Source organism: Aquarana catesbeiana, linkage group LG07 (assembly GCF_042186555.1).
Source record: "Aquarana catesbeiana isolate 2022-GZ linkage group LG07, ASM4218655v1, whole genome shotgun sequence".
NCBI classification, from domain to species: domain Eukaryota; kingdom Metazoa; phylum Chordata; class Amphibia; order Anura; family Ranidae; genus Aquarana; species Aquarana catesbeiana.
In genome coordinates, this window is record NC_133330.1 from 39613066 (window position 1) to 39633001 (window position 19936).

The following is a 19936-nucleotide window of genomic DNA, read 5'->3' on the forward strand; positions in this document are numbered from 1 at the left end:
GTTCCACTGGGGGGGTGGGGAGAACTTCACTTCCTGTTTTGTAGACTCAACAGGAAGTGAGAGGAAATCTCTTCAAAGAGAGCAAAATTCCCTCTTAAACTGGCCATACATTGATCCAAGTCCAATCAGTGTGCGGGCTTTTCTGCTCAATGGATAGTTTAATCAACAACTGTTGAGGAGACATCTCTCGCTGATTGGAGAATTTATTAAAAGATAAGTATGTTTTTTTTCTTAGAACTCACGCTTACCTAGGTGGATGCTGCATCTGTCGCCGCTGGCTCTAAGACTGAGAACCGAGCAATCAAACACCGCCGATCGCTCAGTTCTCAGTGCCCTGTAAACAGACAGTGGTAACTGTCAGTCACCGCTGTCTGCTCTGCCTCCCATCTGCACTCACTGAAGCGCTAGGCTGTGGGGGGGGGGAGCGTCTGCCTCAGGCTATCAGCAGCTCTCTGAGAGGCTGAGCCAGCTACCGGTCATGGCTCCTGTGTGGATCCTGACCATATGATCACGATCTTTCCCAAGAATGGACCGGCTCTGTGAGATCAGCTGAAAACAGGTCACAGGAGTGCAGAACTAACTGCACTCCTATGATCCACAGGAGAGATACAGCCAAACGAGCTTTGGCTGTACTTCTCCTTTAAAAGGACAGGTCCAATTTAAAGCGGAGTTCCACCCAGAAATGGAACTTCCGCTGATGGATTCCCCCCCCCCGGTGCCACAATTTGGCACCTTTCAGGGCAATTTCAGCACTTCCGGGGAAAGATCTACGCAATGCCCGGCCCCTCCCCCCCCCCGCTGTTTTCTGGGAGACACACAGGTCCCAGAAGACAGCAAGGACCATTCAGAACACGCAGCAAGACTCATGCATGCGCAGTAGGGAACCAGGAGTGAAGTCCACAGTCTTCACTGCCTGGCTCCCTTACTAGGAATGGCAGCGGCAGCACCCGGGAGTCGATCCGAAGATCGGCTGGGGTGCTGACATCGTGGGCTCCCTGGACAGGTAAGTGTCCTAATATTAAAAGTCAGCAGCTACAGTATTTGTAGCTGCTGACTTTACATTTTTTTTTCCCGGGCGGAACTCTGCTTTAAGGGTGAGAGAAGGTCAAAAAGCCATTGGTAAACCAAATCGCAGAGGTGCCCAGTGTGATGTGTCTAAGGATGGGTCGGAGTTATCAAGTTTGACGAACATCAGGTTTATTTCACCAAAAGATTTGTTTCGTGGCTATAACTCTCTACTTCCTCCTCTACGATGTTCTCAGTTTACTGAAGAAACTTGGGTGGAACAGTGGACTGAGAAATGTTAGATATTTGTGTATCATCGTAAACGGAGGAAGTGGCTAGTTATAGCCACCAAAAGCATTTTTTGGTAAAATAAAGCTGATGTTTGTCAAACTTGATTAATCCGACCCAGGGGTGTTGCTAGGTCTACAAAAGATCTGGTGCTAGAGCCCATAGCAGCGTAGTAAAGAAAGTCATACGCTTGGGTGGGCATACATATGTATATACAGTAATATACGTGTGTGTATATCCCCAGAGAGCCCCCCCCCCCCTTACATCAGGGTCCCCAGAGAGCCTCCCCCTTGCATCAGGGTCCCCAGAGAGCCCCCACTTAAATCAGGGTCCCCAGAGACCCCCCACTTAAATCAGGGTCCCCAGAGAGCCTCCCCTCCCCTTGGGGACCCCTGCAGGGACTCGGGGCTATGGGCCCCAGATTCGGGGCTATAGCCCCAAAAGCCACCCCCTAGCGACGCCACTAATCCGAACCATTCTTAGACGCATCACACCGGGTGCCATTTGGGGTTTTGACCTCCTCTCATCCTACCAGTACAATACACACCTAAGAAACCAATAGAGAAACCAGGAATGGGACCCCCATGGCATCAAGAGTGACAGATCTGGGCCGTCTCTCCACCTGCACTTAGAGAAGGTTGTGGTTTTCTGCACACCTGGGTCAACTTTTCTCTCTAATCATAAAAATTATTTGAGGTAATAACATTACTTTAGATACATACTACACTATAGGGGCTCTCCCACCTCTTCCCCTCGTTCTTCTGGTGGATCCCTTGGGGTGTCCAGTCTGCTTTTTCAGTCTGACCCTTCAACCTTTGAGGACCACCACCTCCTTAAGTCCAGGTTCACTTTAAGTTCTTCTTTCTTTTCTCTGAATTTACTTTTCAAGGAAACTGTTTGTTAAAGTATAACTAAAGGCAAAGTATTTGGATAGAGTGGAGAGGGATTAATTTAGAACCCATGTCAAGTTTTTAATGCTGTCTGTGTCCCCATTTGGGAGAATCACCCATTCTATTTGCCCTGTTTCACTGAGAGTGAAAGTTACAGAAAATCACAAAATTTGGGTTGTCCCAGAACCTAAATAGAGGGGAAATTTCACAGTGAGGAACCAAGGATTTCCTGACTACCTATTGTGAATATGGGACAGGAAGTGAAGGTAAATCTCCCCAGCGGGACACAAGCGGCCACAATAACCCTCCATTACTCTATGAAAAAAAAAGTTTTGGCTTTAGTCCTACATCAACCACTTCAGCCTTGGAGGGTTTCACCCACTCCCTGACCAGAGCATCTTTTGCAATTTGGCACTCCGCTACTTTAACTGGTAATTGTGTGGTCATGCAACACTGTCCCACAAATAGAGCTTTCTTTTGGTAGTATTTGATCACCTCTGCGTTTTTTTTTCTTTGCGCTATAAATAAAAAAAGACCGACAATTTTGAAAAAAAAACAGTATTTTTTACTTTTTGCCATAAAACATATCCAATAAAAAAATTTAAAAAATCAGATTTCTTCATCAATTTAGGCCAATAAGTATTCTGCGACATGTTTTTGGTAAAAAAAAAAATCCTAATAAGCATATATTGATTGGTTTGTGCAAGTTGTTGCATCTACAAACTATGGGATATATTTATGGCATTGTTATCTTTATTTTTACTAGTAATGGCGGCGATCAGTGCTTTTTAGCGGGACTGCAACAATGTGGCAGACAAATCTGACACTAAGTGACACTTTTTGGGGACCAGTGACACTAATACAGTGATCAGTGCTAAAAAAAAATGCACTGTCACTGTATAAATGACACTGGCAGGAAAGGGGTTAACATCAGGGGCAATCAAAGGGTTAAGTGTATTCCTAGGGAGTGCTTGCTAACTGTGTGGGGGGGTGGTCTGACTGGGAGAAGAGAGAGAGCTGTGTTCCTGCTTAGCAGAAAAACAAGATCTCCATCTTCTCCCCTGTCAGAACACAGATCTGCCTTGTTTACATAGGCAGACCAGCGTTCTGCCTCTCTCTGGAGAGCTCGCCGGGTGCCAGCGAACATCGGACCCACTGATTGGCTACCGCTGTGTCCAATCACAGTGGGAGCGGGCCGCCCCAGACCCAGAAGAAGCCGCAACGTACAGGTACATTGTTTTGCACAGCCAGGCCGCCCTGCCGCAGTAAATGTGCGGTGGGCGGTCCGGAAGCGGTTAGAACGCGTCGACATTATAAATATGATGTGATTAAATGTGAAACAAATATTTTGCTTTGCTTTGGCTGAGTTGTTTTTATTTTTCGGTCACTTTTCTGGCATCCGGTGTAAATAGAATTTAGCAGGTTACAGCTCGCGCGCTCGCACATCGCACGCCTTCCTGTTGTATTAATGAATTTCAGCTTTTCAAAGGTAACAGAATCCAGTTCAGTCGCAGACAAATGATATCAAAGGATCCTTCTTATTATCTTTTCGGCTGACGTTTTGGCAAGTTTTAATTATGAATAATACGGGTCAGAGGTTCCTGCACTTTTGACAAGAGATCTTTATGCAAATGAGAATAACGGAATAATTGCTCATTAGGTAGAGAAAGGGGCGTGTTCTGAAATCTTTGCCATTTTCTTTTTTTTTCTAGGCACTCGCCACTTCACGAATACTTTGACCCCAACGACTTCATGGGAGGCTTGCACCAAGATATCGACAGAGACGAACTAGAGTTAGAGGTAGGTTCTTTTATGATGTCCGGACTAATTAAGTGTTTGAGGTGGCGTGCAGATAAATAATTATTTTTTAAACTAACATTTTACGAATGGAGGCTAATCACTCATTTCTAGGGTGTGTTAATACAAAAGAACACCATTATTTATATCACTCCATGTAAAATAAAGAGGCATTCTTGTGGAATGCATTGCAGAAATCATGTGACCAAATGCCTAGGCTTTTTTTTATGTGAAAAGCACTGGAAGGGGCCCAGAGCAGCATTTTCTCCAGGAAATGTATTTCATCCCTTCTTTTTTTGTCTTTTTTATTCATTCCAGCAAGACTAATAAAGCCAAAATTTAAAAAATACAGTATGGTACTCCCAACAGTTCATATTCCTGATATGTGCCTGCTGTACCATGTACTTGTGTCAAGTATCCCATTCTCTTTGTATTGCTTCCTTTGTGTGAAATACCCGGTGCTCCTGTCAGCAGTGGCGTCGCTAGGGGGTGGCTTTTGGGGCTATAGCCCCGAATCTAGGGCCCATAGCCCTGAGTCTCTGCATGCAGGGGTCCCCAAAGGGAGGGGAGGCTCTCTGGGGACCCTGATTTAAGGGGGAGGCTCTCTGGGGACCCTGATTTAAGGGGGAGGCTCTCTGGGGACCCTAATGTAAGGGGGGCTCTCTGGGGACCCTGATGCAAGGGGGAGGCTCTCTGAGGACCCTCTCTGGGGATATATACACACACACACGTATATTATATACATGTGTATGCCCGCCCAAGCGTATGACTTTCTTTACTACGCTGCTATGGGCTCTAGCCCCAGATCTTTTGTAGACCTAGCAACGCCCCTGCCTGTCAGTCCCTCTGCTCTCCTATTTCAAACTGACTATGCTAGACATGAGAGCACATCCATCCCAGTGTGGTCAGTTTTCTGGCTGTGGTGGGAGAAAAGCCTACTTATCCTTCAATAATCAAACTGGTGCGGACACTCGCTCCTGCATAGCCATTCACTGGGGAGATCAGTGTACTGTTGTTTCTCTACCTCTAGCTCTCCAAGCCCCTTATGCATCTAAGAACAGAGGCTGTGATCACTTATAGAACAAGAAAGAAAAATATGTATAACATTTATATATACAGTATCTCACAAAAGTGAGTACACCCCTCCCATTTTTGTAAATATTTTATTATATCTTTTCATGTGACAACGCTGAAGAAATGACACTTTGCTACAATGTAAGGTAATGAGAGTACAGCTTGTATAACAGTGTAAATGTGTAATCAGCACATGGATTGGTACCTGCATTGAATGAGTAGTGTCCCTTGTGCTTGTAGCTTCTCTCTTGGGTGAAATTTTACATCCTCAGTGCCATTTCCCCCTCCCCCTACAAACCTACACTGAGCCTTTGGGCCTGTCATACGCACTCATCCAGAGTGCTGATGATGTCCGTCCTTTCCACCCACCCTCCTTCATTCATAAAAGCTGTACAATAGGTTCCCACAATGAAAAGTTCTGTATGAATGGAGGACAGGCGGTTGAATGAAAGGTCCGCCTCCTCCTTTCATAGAGCACTCTTCACTTCACTCTTTTTTTTTTTTACTTCTTCCATTGGAGAAATAGAACTTCTTTGCTGTTTCTCCTTTCACTGTCCAGTCACAGGCGGGGGAGGGTCCAGAAGAGGTGGGTTGAATAATTCTAACTATCAGACTGAGGACATCTAGTGGCAGAAGTAAAGTATAGCGTGGGGAAAATCTCAGTTGAAAGACAATATTGCAGCAAAAACTGGTTTAGTTGTTTTATCATTTATTGCGTAATTAGTTTTTATCTTGTTATTTTTTAGCTTGGTGTCTAGTATAGCTCCTCTTTAAAGCAGTGGAATAATGACATGCAGAGTGCAGTAACTCATAGCAGCCTGTTATATTTCAGTTTGCGGTTAAAGCAGAGCTAAACCTTTACCACGGCATGTGCCCTAAATGCACACTGGCTGTGCTGTAAATGCACACTGAGCTGCGCATGCACAGCTTAGTATACATAAACGCTGACAGGCAAGGAGAAGGTTTGATAAGAGAAAAAAAACAAGGTCTTTTCTGTCATATAAATTCTACTAGTTTTTTTTTTTTTTTAATTGCTTTAATTCCACTATAAAAGAGTTTAAAGAATTGCATTTGTTACTGCGTCTTGCTGCTCTTTGTACAATGCTGTTTGCCCTATTGAATGAGCTTAACAAGATCGTGCGTTTTTTAGACCAAACAAGAAAAACATGTAAAGAAATAATAATTCCATCAAAGCGAACTTTTCTAAAGAAAGGAAAACTTTGGTCTCCCAGCTGTATAAATCAGACAGGAATGTCAGTGACATCTACCTTGTTTTGCTTCATGAACAGTGATCACTGACATGCCGGTAAGGGGAGATTAGCAATTTAGTCATCTGTCAAACGGTGTTTTCATAAATTATTCACCGCAGCATGTTTTACTCCAGTCAGGCGGCGTGTCGCTTTGTACGCTGCAGAATGACATCTTAAATACGGTGGCTTCTGTTCAAAGAGATCGGTGATTAGAAATGACGGATCTTGAGGGACTACAAGTCCCAGAACACAGGAATGCTTTGATTGGTAGTTCCTCACCATCTGTTGCAATCTCAGGGCTCTGAGGGTATTTTTTTTTTTAATCAGTATATAATAAGAGAGGGGAATGCCACAGCAAAGTGATGGTGAGCACTTTTAAAGGAAAGCTCCAGTCAAATTTCAATACCGGGCCCTTTTACCCCCTTCCTGCCCAGGCCAGTTTTCACTTTTCAGCTCTGTCGTACTTTGAATAACAATTGCGCGGTCATACAACACTGTACCCAAGCTAAATTTTTATCATTTTTTTCACCCAAATAGAGCTTACTTTTGGTGGTATTTAATCACCACTGTGTTTTTAATTTTTCGCCAAAAAAACGAAAAACGACCAAAAATTTTTAAAAAGAAAACACATTTTTTTTGTTTTTTTATAACATTTTGCAAATAAATAATCTTTTGTAATAAATTTAGGCCAAACTGTATTCCGCTACATTTCTTTGGTGAAAATAACCCAAATCAGTGTTTATTATTTAGTCTGTAGGAAAGTTATACACAAACTATGGTGGACACAGCCGGTGACAGATTGCGCCGCAGGGTGTCCCATGGGGCATGCGCAGGGCACATTCTGAGAGGACGTCATACGACGTCCACTCGGAATGGAGAATGTCCAGCCTACTGTCAAATGATGGCCGGGCAGGACATTTGTCGTTCCGGGTGGATGTCAGTGGCTAGTGGAAGTGGTTAAACTTTGAATGGCATTCAGGATGCACAGGGACAGCCATCTCCATTTCCGCAAGGGGAACAGATCAAAAAGAGTGTCACATGAAAAACCCCTTAGGAGTTCAAAGTCTTTATTGTTCAACCGGTTACAACAAGCAGGGCAAAAGACAGCCAATGCGTTTCAGCGGCCACACAATCCCCCTCCATCAGGGCTGGGCGAAATGGAAAACGTGAAATGGACTCAAAAGTACTCCAAAGCAGACTGATTTGCTGGCAGAAGATGTTATAAACAACAGTCACTGGTGGCATTCACACTTTTGAGTCCATTTAACATTCTCTTTCAGTATTCTCTGGAGGTTTATATATAATTACTGAACTGCACATTTTTTTTAAATAGCGCACTACAACAAAGAATAAGAATGTATTATTAAATCACAGGCTGTGATCCATTATTAGCTTTTCCTTCAGATCTTTTTATTGCACATGTCCAAAATATAAAATGTGAATCTGAACTTGCAGCAATGAAAGTGATCTCCGTTTTGTTTCAAACAAGTACAGATTGTGGAATTTCCTTTGCCGTTGAGCGATCAGCTCGTTCTCTATGCATACAGATTGGAAGCTAACATTTGCTCATCCTGCTGGCAGGGTATTACGTTACTCTCTTAACCTCTCTTGCTATAGTACGTTGCACCTTTAAAAAAAAAAAAATTAATAAAATAAAACTGACAGAAGCGCAGTTTCTTTGACCGCTAGCGCAGCTGTCTCATTTTAATGTTTCTCCCATTAGCGAGCTAAGATCACAGCGCCTTATGTCCTCGCGCTGGAGGAAGGGTTGACATCTGGCCCAGCGAAAGGATTGTGTCAGTGCCACTGCCTTAATTGGCTGACTGCAACTCCTAAATACATGGCCTCTTAATCCTGGGGGACAGGGGACATAACCTGTTTAATGTGATCACTGCTAGCTGTTTAGCCATTTCTTTTGCAAAATGATCTATAAGGTTAGGTCAGTTCTCACGATTGCCAATTTCTGAGAGCTGAGAGTTGTTAAGCTCCTCATTTCACTGTTAAAGTGGCCTATCCACTTGGCCTTAAAGTAGCACTGTCATTACAGTGTACAGTGTACGTACAGCCATAACTTTTTTATTTTACGAATTAGAACACCTGTCTATTGTTTACCGCTATCTGAGGCTCCGTTAAAGATTTGTCCCCTTATTTACATTGATAATGGCAGCAGTAAATTTCAGACACCTCGATGAGCAAAGTTCTGATGATTCCTGGAAATTTGAATTTGCCCTCCTATTGCACATTCCTGTTGGGCTATCACTTTAAGGAGCTGACTCACTGGTCAACAGGAATGTATAGGGGGCAGGTGAGCTCCAAAATTGCCAGGTTTTGCCGTTCAGAACAGCATGTCATTCACACATTCCTATAGGGTTTAGGTTTCTAAGTACTTCATTGGATGTGATCATTGAGGTTTTTCCCCAATAATACACCAGTACTGGCTTCCCGTCCTATTCCGCTTCCTGCTCCCCTTCTCCTTTCTCCTCCCCTCTTCACCCTGTTGCATGTTCTTCTTCCTGCTCCACTGTCTTCTGCTTCCTTTTCCGCACTCTGCCCTCTTCCACCTTCTGCACTACCCTCTTCTGCTCCTAATATCTTCCTCCACTTTTGTTTTACACTTTTCAGCTTCCTACTTCATGCTCTACTCTTTTGCACCTCCTGATTTCTTCTTCACCTTCTTCCATTTTCCGCTTCTCCCTCTTCTACTTTTTGCTCACCCTGCTCTTTCCTCTTCTGCTCCCTACTTCACTTCTTCACTCTGTTCCCTTTCCATAGAAACTTCTTGTTAGTTCAGTCAGGAGGACCTTCGGTGCTTTGCTGAGAGCATAGCCTGAGGGTCATCAGATGGTCTATATATAGTCTACCACCCTTCAAAGTTCATGGGCAGCAAGGTAAAATGGTTGTACCCCCTGTGCCCATAAGAGGCCGTGTATTTTTGTTCCCTGCTTCACTCTGTTCCCTTTCCATTGAAGCTACTTGTTAGTTTGGTCAGGTGAACCTTCAGAATAAAGCTTCATGTAAACTGCTGCTGGTAAACGGACGTTTAGGAGCAGTTGGGTGTTTTTTTCAGCTGCCCCTGAACTCTGCTCTATGTTATCTTATCTGTACATGTACACAGGGTCATTTAGAGTCGTTTCTAGACAGTTGAGTTTAGAAGCATTTTGATATATGGGGGCACTGTTTGGGACCCTGGGGTAAGAGGGAACCTAAGTTTTTTGGGGATTTTTTTGCTTTCTAAACAAAGGGCCAGTTTACTGTCCTTCAGACTTAAAGGGGGCCCAGACTGTGGCCATTGGGAGTAGAAAGGGTCCTTACGTCAGTGGAATAAATAATGCCCCATTATTGCTGTCAGTAGGAGGGATTGTGACCCATTATTGGTGTCTTTGGGAGGAATTGTGCCCCATTATTGGTGTCATTGGGCCCCATCGTTGGGGTCATTGGGAGGAATTGTGCCCCATCATTGGTGTCATTGGGAAGAATTATGCCCCATTGGTAATGTCATTGGGAGGAATTCTGCCCCATCATTGGTATCAGTGGGAGGGATTGCGTCCCATCATTGGTGTCATTCGGAGGAATTGTGCCCTATCGTTGGTGTCATTGGGAGGAATACTGCCCTTTCATTGGTGTCAGTGGGGGGAATTATGTCCTATTGTTGGTATCAGTGAATGAAATAGTGCCCTAAGGGCCAGATGGCCAGATAAACACAAGCAAAAGCTTCATCTTGTCCCTGGGCCGCAGTTTGGAGACCATTGTTCTAAATCATATCATACTGATTACAAAAAAAATGCAAGTAAAAATTATTAATTCATTTAAAGTTGATTTTTTCATTTATAAAACTGTTTTTTTTAAAGGCCCAAAAATATTTGTAAAATCTTTGTGACCCCAATGTGACCCTTGTACTGAAGAGTTTGGGTAACGTAAAATTCACTACGGCTCAGTCAATTAAATAAAAAGCCTAAAGTGTTCATTTCATTTTAAGACAAAAAAGGATATTTGAAATGGATGTGACACTTCTAGTTGAATTCATTACATTCTATCAATAAACATCCCTCAATTCATTATCAATTTCATTTTGTTAGCTTTCCATTACAGTTAGTAGTTCTTATGCCAGAAGCGGATGACATATGATATTACGGGGTGTTCAAACATTTGTGTTTTCACCGCCCTGACATCATGAGACATTTCCTGCAAAAAGAAAAAAAAATCAATAACACTATTTTTCCCTTTTTTGAAAATGGCTTAGTATTGACAAATAGGCCCAGGCTGCGTGTTATTGATCACGTTGTTGTAAAATCACTCTGAGTTAACCGGGGCCCTTTCTCAGGGAGGTGAAAAGAAAGCTGGTATACATCACGGGAATGAAATGTAATTGTGGGGTTGGAGGAAATCTCCTGTTCATTATCGTTGTCACTCACGAGGGGCCATCTTGTATTTCTCTGTTCAGGAAATAAACTTGTACAGATTAAACAGCCAGGATAAGCTGGGGCTGACGGTTTGCTACAGGACGGATGATGAAGATGACATGGGGATTTATGTCACTGAGGTAGGATTTCTTGACATTATTCAAGTGATTTACTTTGTATTTTGTATTTAACCAACCTGCTCTTGAATTACTTCATAGTTCAAAGATAAGGGCACCAATTTTTGCAGTATCAAGGTTTTTATGTGATCATTTGTTGCTCTTCTATTGTCCCTATTTTTAATGCCTCTTACTAGGTGGCAATCATAGGCCCAGGATACCATGACCATTCTGGAATTTAATTCTCAAAAACCTGCAGATTTTGTACAATCGATTTAAAGTGGTTGTAAACCTAAAATGATATATGAACAAAGCATATCCCTCTATAGAAGGGGTAGGTAACCTTTCTGAGATTGAGATCTACCTGGACAACATGGAGGAAATCAAAGATCTCCGGGGGGTACTCTGCCCCTTACTGTAGTGTCCTCTGCCACACACACACAGTAGCGTCCTATGCCCTCCCACACGGTAATGTCTTCTGCCCCCACCCCCCCAACAATAGTGTCCTATGCCCCCCCCCCAGCTATAACCTCTGCCCCACTCCCCTTACTATAGTGTCCTCTGCCCCCACCCCCCAATAGCAGTGTCCTCTGAAACCCCCTACACAGTAGTGTTCCTCTGCCTTCCCTCAATAGCAGTGTCCTCTACATCCCACCCCCCACCCCCAAAGTAGTGTCCTCTGTCCCCCTGCATAGCACTCTCTTCCGCATCTACCCCAGGCAGTAGTGTCCTCTGCTCCTCCTCTATAGCTGTCCCCCCCCCCCCCACACACACACACACAGTAGCGACCTATACCCTCCCACATGGTAATGTCCTGTGCCCCCCAGCAGTGACCTCAGCCCCCCTCCCCCCACTGTAGTGTTCTCTGCCCTTCTGCTTCCCCACACAGTAGTGTCCCCTGCCCCCCCATAGCAGTGTCCCCTGCACCCCCCCGCCACAGTAGTGTTCCTCTGCTCCCCCCTCCCCCCCCCCCATAGCAGTGTCCTCTACACCCCACCCGACCCAAAGTAGTGTCCTCTGCCCCCCTGCATAGCACTGTCCTCTGCATCCCCCCAGCCAGTAGTGTCCTCTGCTCCTCCTCTATAGCTGCCCCCCCCCCCCCCCCAACATTTGCCCCTTCACAACACACAGCCGTGTGTAGGTAGCTCTCTCCTACCTTACACTGACTGTACAGTACATCAGAGCAGATGGAGGGTAGAAGCCGGAGCTGCCAGAGTTAACTTTTCATGTTAACAAGCTAATGATTGGTTGCTAGGACTGCCAGCAACCAATCACCTTCTGGTTAACTTGCAAAGTTAACCAAAGCAGCTCCCATGCTCCCACCCTCCATCCAGCAGTTTTTGCCTCTCACTCCGCTCTGCTAATAAAAGGAGACTGGCAGAAGCTGGGGGAAGCATCAGCACAGCCCTGATTGTGATTTACCTGTCGGCTTCCCGCGATCGATGGGTTGCCGACCCCAGCTTTATAGTGTGTACTTCAATTCAAAGCACATAGTATGAGTTCTGTCTCCCCTCTCTTATTCCTTTGCTGTCTTCATGAGTTACTTCTGGCCGTCTATGCTGACACCAAGCAATCCTGAGAGACCCCCCCCCCCCCCCCACACACACACACACAGTGATGGACAGCCTCAGTTGTGCATGTTTCCCTATGAGACTGTGTAGAGGGGTGTGTCTGTTCCCTCCACTCCTTCTGAAGCTGAATGTAAATGAATGTTTGAACAGCTGTAGAGGAGAGAGTTGCAGATAAACAGGTACAACTTATGTATGAGGATTTGTTTAATCTCTGTGTATTACACAAGGCCAGTCACTTCTTTTGGTATATGTAAGGGTTTACAACCGCTTTAACGGTTTCCCAAAAAGCCATGCCATAAATGATAAGGGTTACAGATGCCTGTGTTCCCAACCGAAGCCATCAAATGGCTGATGGCAGGAAAAGCATTTTCAGAAAGACATCAGCAGCTTCAGGTCCTCTCTCTTGGAAAAGGATTACTTCGACTTTTTCCACTGTTTTTCATTGCTGCACACCTGGGTTGGCAATAACAGACACATGGCTTATAGTAAGGAGGTCCGCTTAAGCTCATATTATTTGCACTTGCATTTCAGATTGACCCGAACAGCATTGCCGCTAAAGACGGGAGGATCAGAGAGGGAGATCGGATAATACAGGTAAGAATGAAAGATAATTTGTCATATGTGCAGTAAGAACACAGTTTTGTATGGAAAAGTGAAACTTTTATTGTTAGATTGTGTGTTGCCAAGTAATCAGCCATGTAAAACCTTTTTCACACCAGCTCTGGAGGCAGTAATCTAGCCACTTGCTGACCAGGCCTTTTTCTGACACTTGTTGTTTACAACTAAAAATCTGTATTTTTTGCTAGAAAATTACTTAGAACCTCCAAACATTATATATATTTTTTAGAAGACACCCTAGAATTGCCGTCATTGCATTTTTTTAGGTCATACTTTTTTTGCTCAGCGGTTTTTTCAAAGCAATTTTTTTGGAAAAAATATATTGTAATGAATTAAAAAAAAACCCACAATATATACCCAATATTTTTTGTAAAATATAAAATATGTTACCCCAAGTAAATATAGATACCTAACATATCCTGCTTTAAAATTGCGCGTGTTCGTGAAATGGCACCAAACTACAATACCTAGAAATCTTCATAGGTGACTCTTTAAAAATTTCTACAGGCTACCAGTTTAGAGTTACAGAGGAGGTCTAGTGCTGGAATATTGCTCTCGCTCAGACGTTCGCGGCGATACTTCACGCGTGTGGTGTGAACAACATTTACATATGTGGGCGTGACCTACATATGCGTTCACCACTGCGTGCGGTGATGGGGGCGCTTGAAAAAAATAATAAATTGAATTTATTTTATTAAAATTTTTACATTTTTACACTGTCCATTTAAAAAAAAAAAAAATTTGATCACTTTTATTGCTATCACATGGAATGTAAACATCCCTTACGGTAACAAGACATCATGATAGGTCCTCTTTAGGCTGCTTTCACACTGAGGTGGTTTTCAGACGTTTTAGCGCTAGAAACAGCCTCTAATTAATGCCTGAAAACCAACTCCCCATTCATTTCAGTGTGACTATTCACACTGGGGCGGTGCGCTTGCGGGACGTTCTGAAAAGTCCTGCAAGCAGCATCTTTGGGGCGGTTTGGGAGTGCTACACTGCTCCTAAAACGCCCTGCCCATTTAAATGAATGGGCAGGGCTGCAACACGGGCACTTTTAACCCTTTTTTCGGCTGCTAGAGGGGGTTAAAATTGCCTCACTAGCGGCCCGAAAAGCGCCGCTAAATCAACGGTAAAGCGCCGCTAAAACTAGCGATACTATACCGCCAATGCCCGGTGCTTTCAGTGTGAATGTAGCCTTTTGGAGACATCTGGGGTCTAAAAGACCCCAAATCTCTCCTCTACCCTTAAAAGCAAAAGATCCAAAAAAAATAAAAATACATCTTGATCTTTTGCTTTAAAATATGGCCTTGTTTACATGGGACTGGAACTGAAAATGATGTCATGATATCGCTCCGGTCCTCCTAGGCCATAGGGAATGAGCAGAGGTTATCTTTCCTCCACTCATCTCTGTGCTCAGATGCCGCCAGCGCCAGATCAGTTCCCAGAGCTACCGATCACCCAGGTAAGCCCGGGAACCACAGGAAAGTGGTGGTGGTGGTGGTGGGGGGGGGGGGACAACCCTTTCCGCCACTTATAAAAAGAATCCAGCTGCGAATGCACCGATCGGACCACTTTTATCTGAAAGACTGGTGCCTGCGGGAAAGAATTATATGGAAGTTTATGGCATCTAGCTACAGGCCATAACCCCCGGTATTTAATGTCAAACTAAGGACATATTATCCCAGCTAGGACGTCAGCAAGCAGCTAAACAATTACAGCCTCAGCCATAACTCGTTCATGAGTATTTAAAGGAGATATGAAGTAAATTTTTTATTTTATTTTTTGAAAAGTCAATACCAAGTTCAGCTTTTTAAGTGGGACATGGCTCCAACATCTACATTCATCAGATTGTATTACTATTTTTCAAAAAGTAGCATTCACAGCATTTGCTCTACTGCAGGAGGAAATAATTGATGATCCATCATGGCTACCCTTGTGTTCTTTCCCATAGTCCTCTGTATTGTAAACATGGGCAAAATGGACCACTAGTGGTAGTACCATGTGATACCCCGTTGTCATTGTTCCCCGTATTAGGCTGGAAGTGTCTTAACCTCTTCTGCTATTGGCTTAATTATGATATGAGGATATGTCAAAGTTTGTCCAGAAGAATGGACCCATTTTTATTCCAGTATAAACTTCCAACTTGCCAACCTCTCCATGTCTATTTGTGACACTTAAGAATATAATTTACTCAAAAGTACTTTATTTGTTTCCATTTTTAAGATTAACGGCATCGATGTTCACAACCATGAAGAAGCCGTGGCTCTCCTTACAAGCGAAGACGCAAAAAATGTTTTCTTACTAGTAGCAAGGCCAGAATTGCAGGTATAGTACCTTATTTCTTTTATGTGATCATCTCTGTGACCAATTAGAGCTCCTCTTTCTTCTAAAAGAAAGGATTTGGAAAAAGAGCGTAGGTAGTATAAATACTTTTTAGCCGCGTAGACATCATCAGGGTGACCATGAAAAGGTGGAGTAGTTGCCCACAGATCCAGGGATAACAATCACACTGGGTGCAGCTAATGAGCTTTGACCACACAAGGTAATAGTATCTCTAGTATTGTAAATGCTTAGAGTGTTTTTCTTTTGCAACTGATCCCCTGTAGTTCTCCCTGCCGCAGCTGAAAGCTGTCTTCTCCTCCTCTCCCCCCTGCCGACTTTCAGCTGAAGCAGGGGGTAACTGCAGGAGATCAGTTACAGTAAATGCTGTCGCACTGATCACCCCCTTCTTTACAGGTCCCCTTTCCTTCTGCTGCCCTATGTTTACTATGCTTCAGCTTGTGAATGAACAGGAAGCTCTGTGCAGAGTTTTTCCTGATGTTCAGTCATTCTGTGCAGCTGACACTGGAGAGATAGAGATTGAGGACTGTGTCCCCAATCCCTTTCTCTGTCTCAGAAGTAAGACATCAAGGGTCTGTATAGATCCCCCGCCCCCCAACAGCGCTGTTAAAATTAAAAAAAATATATAAAATACAATAGTAAAAATTGCCTTATCAGTGCCCATCTGTAGCCTCTCCATTGCCCATTAATGCAGCCTGCTCAGTGCCCATCTGCAGCCTCTCCATTGCAGCCTGATCAGTGCCCATCTGCAGCCTCTCCATTGCAGCCTGATCAGTGCCCATCTGCAGCCTCTTCATTGCCCATTAATGCAGCCTGCTCAGTGCCCATGCTGACTAAGCTTCAGCTTGTGAATGAACAGGAACAGGAAGCTCTGTGCAGTCTTTCTGTGCAGCTGACACTGGAGAGATGGAGATGTGTCCCCAATCACTTTCTCTGTCTCAGAAGTGAGACATCAAGGGTCTGTATAGATCCCCCCCCCCCAACAGCGCTGTTAAAATAAAAAATAATATAAAATACAATTGTAAAAATTGCCTTATCAGTGCCCATCTGCAGCCTCTCCATTGCCGATCAATGCAGCCTGCTCAGTGCCCATCTGCAGCCTTGCTTTGCCCATCATTGCAGCCTCACTATTGCCGGATTACACAGAGCCGCGATCTCCTGTGCACCCGGCACTCGCAGTCACTCAAGGTTCCGCCTCCTGGCCCGGCTCCTATGATAGGCAGAACAGTGGTCCAATGCCAGGCCAGGAGTTAGGACTGTGTGTGACTGAGCGCCGGGTAGGCAGGAGATCGTGACCGTGTAATCTAGTGGCGCAAGCCCCCTCCTTCCACGTAGAGGAAGCCAGAAAGAGCCGTATAACACGCACGCATGATCTGCCCCTGATTTTCAGGGGGAAAAAGTGTGTGTTATACACTGATTAATACGGTAATTTAAAAAATGTGTAAAAAATAATAAACATCACATAATTAAGTGCTTATTTACACAGGTTCTCTGGCCCATACAGTGTTTATGCAGCTAGAGCCTCCTGTTAGACCCCTTTCACACTGGAGGCGTTTTTCAGGCGCTTTAGCGCTTAAATTAGCACCTGTAAAGCGCCTGAAAAAATACCTCAGCTACAGTCCCAGTGTGAAAGCCGAGTGCTTTCAAACTGCTGCGCTGGCACGACGTCACAAAAAGTCCTGCCAGCAGCTTCTTTGTAGCGGTGTAGAAGCGGTGAATATACCGCTTCTCCACCTCTCCTGCCCATTCAAATCAATGGGCAGCGCCGCCGAACCGCCGGCAAAGCGCCACTGCAGCGGCATTTTGCGGGCGGATTTAACCCCTTTTTGGCCACTAGCAGGGGTTAAAACTGCCCCGCTAGTGGTCGAATAGCCCCGCTAAAACGACGGTAAAGCGGTGCTAGAAATAGCGCCGCTTTACCGCCAATGTCCGGGCGCTTTCAGTGTGAAAGGGCACTTATTGTATGTATGAACACAGCTGCAGGTCCTAATTTGACAGGTGTGAAGGAAAGGTGAGTGGCCCATATGCACACTGTGTTTGGAGCCTTAGACCTGCACCCACACACCTTTCAAATTAGGACCTGTAGCTGTGTTCGTATAGACGCAGCATCCCCATAGCGTAACATAGGCTGCCTGCACACAGCTCCAGTCCCATAAAAAAAAAAAGCACTGATTCACACTGTACCAACCACAGCACCCATGTGAATAAGCCCCAAGACCTTATTCACACACAGAGCTTTACTTATAAACTCAATACAGTTTTATCTTTTATATGTATCAGGAATTTTGTAAATTTTGTTGTGTTTGTGTCCGCTAGTAATGATTTTAGTAAATTTTTATAGAAAATATCAGTTTGACATTGTTTTTTTGTTTGGGAGGGGGAGGGGGTTGGGGATCCTGTCGGGTAGGCTGTATGGGGCACCGTGATTTCTAACAGTGGCCCTGTTCTTACATCTGCTTGGATGTAACATGTTCCAACAACCCCAGTTGCCTGGCTCTATGGCTGATTCTTAGAGTATGTAGGGCTGTATTTTGTATGAAAAGTCATTGGCAGGACTAATAAGCTCTGTCTTCCCATTAGTGCTGTTGTGTTTTTGCATTTGGATTATTCCTACAAGCAATCTATATCTTTAGCACACAAACAAGATAAAATATTAATCACTTTACAGCTATCTGTAGGGCAGTCCATTAAGGGGGGTGGAGGGCAGACAGGAAGGGGGCGTTGTTGGTATTGTTTCTTTGACAGATCTGTGATATCATCTTTTTTTTTTTTTCTTTTCCTCTGGTGCACAGCTGGATGAAGGATGGATGGACGATGACAGAAATGATTTTCTGGATGATCTGCACATGGATATGTTGGAGGAACAGCACCACCAGGCAATGCAATTTACAGCCAGCATGCTTGAGCAGGTAATGCGATTCTGCACTGTACTCTGTCACCAGCTCTTGTCATATCTTGTAGCGCCATTCCCGCCTCCCATTAAATGGATTAAACTAACCAGCCAGTTTAATGAATATATGAGGTTAGGACTAGCAGCGGCTATTTGTCAGAGCATCACATAAAAGGCTTACAGGGGGAGAGGACCATATATTTTCATTGTTTTAGCTGGATGCTTTTAAGATAACTGGACTGACAGCTGGAGAGGAGATACGTTTGTAATGTTCAGAGATTAGAGGATAGAGATCCTAATACATACTGTCTAAGGATGAGCAAATTTGCTCGTGTTCAGCAGACCTGGCACGGAGCCCAAAAACCTCACACTTAGAGGCAAACCCGTTTGCTTTCTATGGGACTATAGTAATTTTTGGCCATTTTCAAGGCTAATAGACAAGCTATTGTTGAATAAAGGACACAAGCACTGAGCACTCTTATTGGGGACATATAACAATGGAAACATTTAAAAAAAAATGCCCTGTACTGCCAAAGTAACGGTCTGTACACCGCAGCCCCGGAGTGAGTATCCATCATAAAACTCACAACGGCGAGTTCATTGGTCGACTCAGCCATGTAATCATGGTGACCAATAAGAAGCACATATGAGGCATCTTCGGGTAAGATGTCCCAGAAGGAAGAAGTGCTTCCCACTGGTCAGCATGAGCATGTGGCTGCGCTGACCAGTGAGCGCTGGGCTGTGTATGTGTTGCAGTGTATGGATGCCTACAGCCGGAAGAATGTCCAGCAGGGTCTAAAAGGGTGACCAGGATATTTGGAGTGCACCTAGAGCAAAGACAAGGAAAAAAAGAACATTTAGGGGGTCGAACCTCCCATTTGTTCATGTGGGATTTTAAGAGCCCTTTTACATTGAGCCGTCGGCCGCATTGGCGGTAAAGCGCCGCTAGTTTTAGTGGTGCTTTACTGTCGTTTTAGCAGCGCCATTCGACTGCTAGCGGGACGCTTTTAGCCCCCACTAGCAGCCGAAGAAAGGGTTAAATGTACCCTAAAAGCTCCGCTGCCAAAGTGCTTTGCAAGCGCTTTGCAGGCGCTTTGCAGGCGCTTCTGCAGCGGTGCCTATTCATTTCAATGGGCAGGGGCGGTGAAGGAGCGGTGTATACACCGCTCCTCCACCGTCCCAAAGATGCTGCTTGCAGGGTTTTTTTAACCTCCTGCCAGCGCACCGCAGGGCTGCAGGGGAGGCATTTTTCAGGCACTTTACAGGTGGTATTTTTAACCCCCTTATGCGCCTGAAAAAGGCCTCCAGTGTGAAGGGGGTTTTAAGGATGTGTATTTGTCTGAGGCAAAGCATTAGACACTAATATAAAATCACTTTCACTTTATTACAAAAATGGATACAATTAATAAACAATAGGTCTTAACACGACCATTTAAACTTTAAAATTACCCCACTAGCATGTGAGGCACGGCATAATTTTCAATAATTAGAGATTGATCGATGGAAATTTCTGGAGATCAGGTCCAACGCGTTTTGCATATTAGCTCTGCTTCCTCTGGGAACTTTTGATCTCCATCTAAAAAAATAATCATTATTTTAACAAAGTAATTAATGGTACATAATTATAGCATAGTGTACATATCTCCAAACAAAACAAGTGGATATACCAAACAATAAAACCACCCACTGTAAGA

At 44.3% G+C, this 19936-nt stretch overlaps 1 protein-coding gene across 3 annotated transcripts in view; it reads left to right on the forward strand.

Moving 5' to 3' along the window:
* PDZRN3 (PDZ domain containing ring finger 3) overlaps positions 1-19936 on the forward strand; it is a 344632-nt gene that overhangs the window by 315609 nt on the left and 9087 nt on the right. For all 3 annotated transcript variants that reach the window (XM_073592023.1, XM_073592024.1, XM_073592025.1), the window contains 5 exons: positions 3896-3983; positions 10746-10844; positions 12923-12985; positions 15236-15337; positions 18145-18261. In XM_073592023.1, the coding sequence (XP_073448124.1) occupies positions 3896-3983; positions 10746-10844; positions 12923-12985; positions 15236-15337; positions 18145-18261 (469 nt within the window). The remainder of the gene's footprint in view (positions 1-3895; positions 3984-10745; positions 10845-12922; positions 12986-15235; positions 15338-18144; positions 18262-19936) is intronic.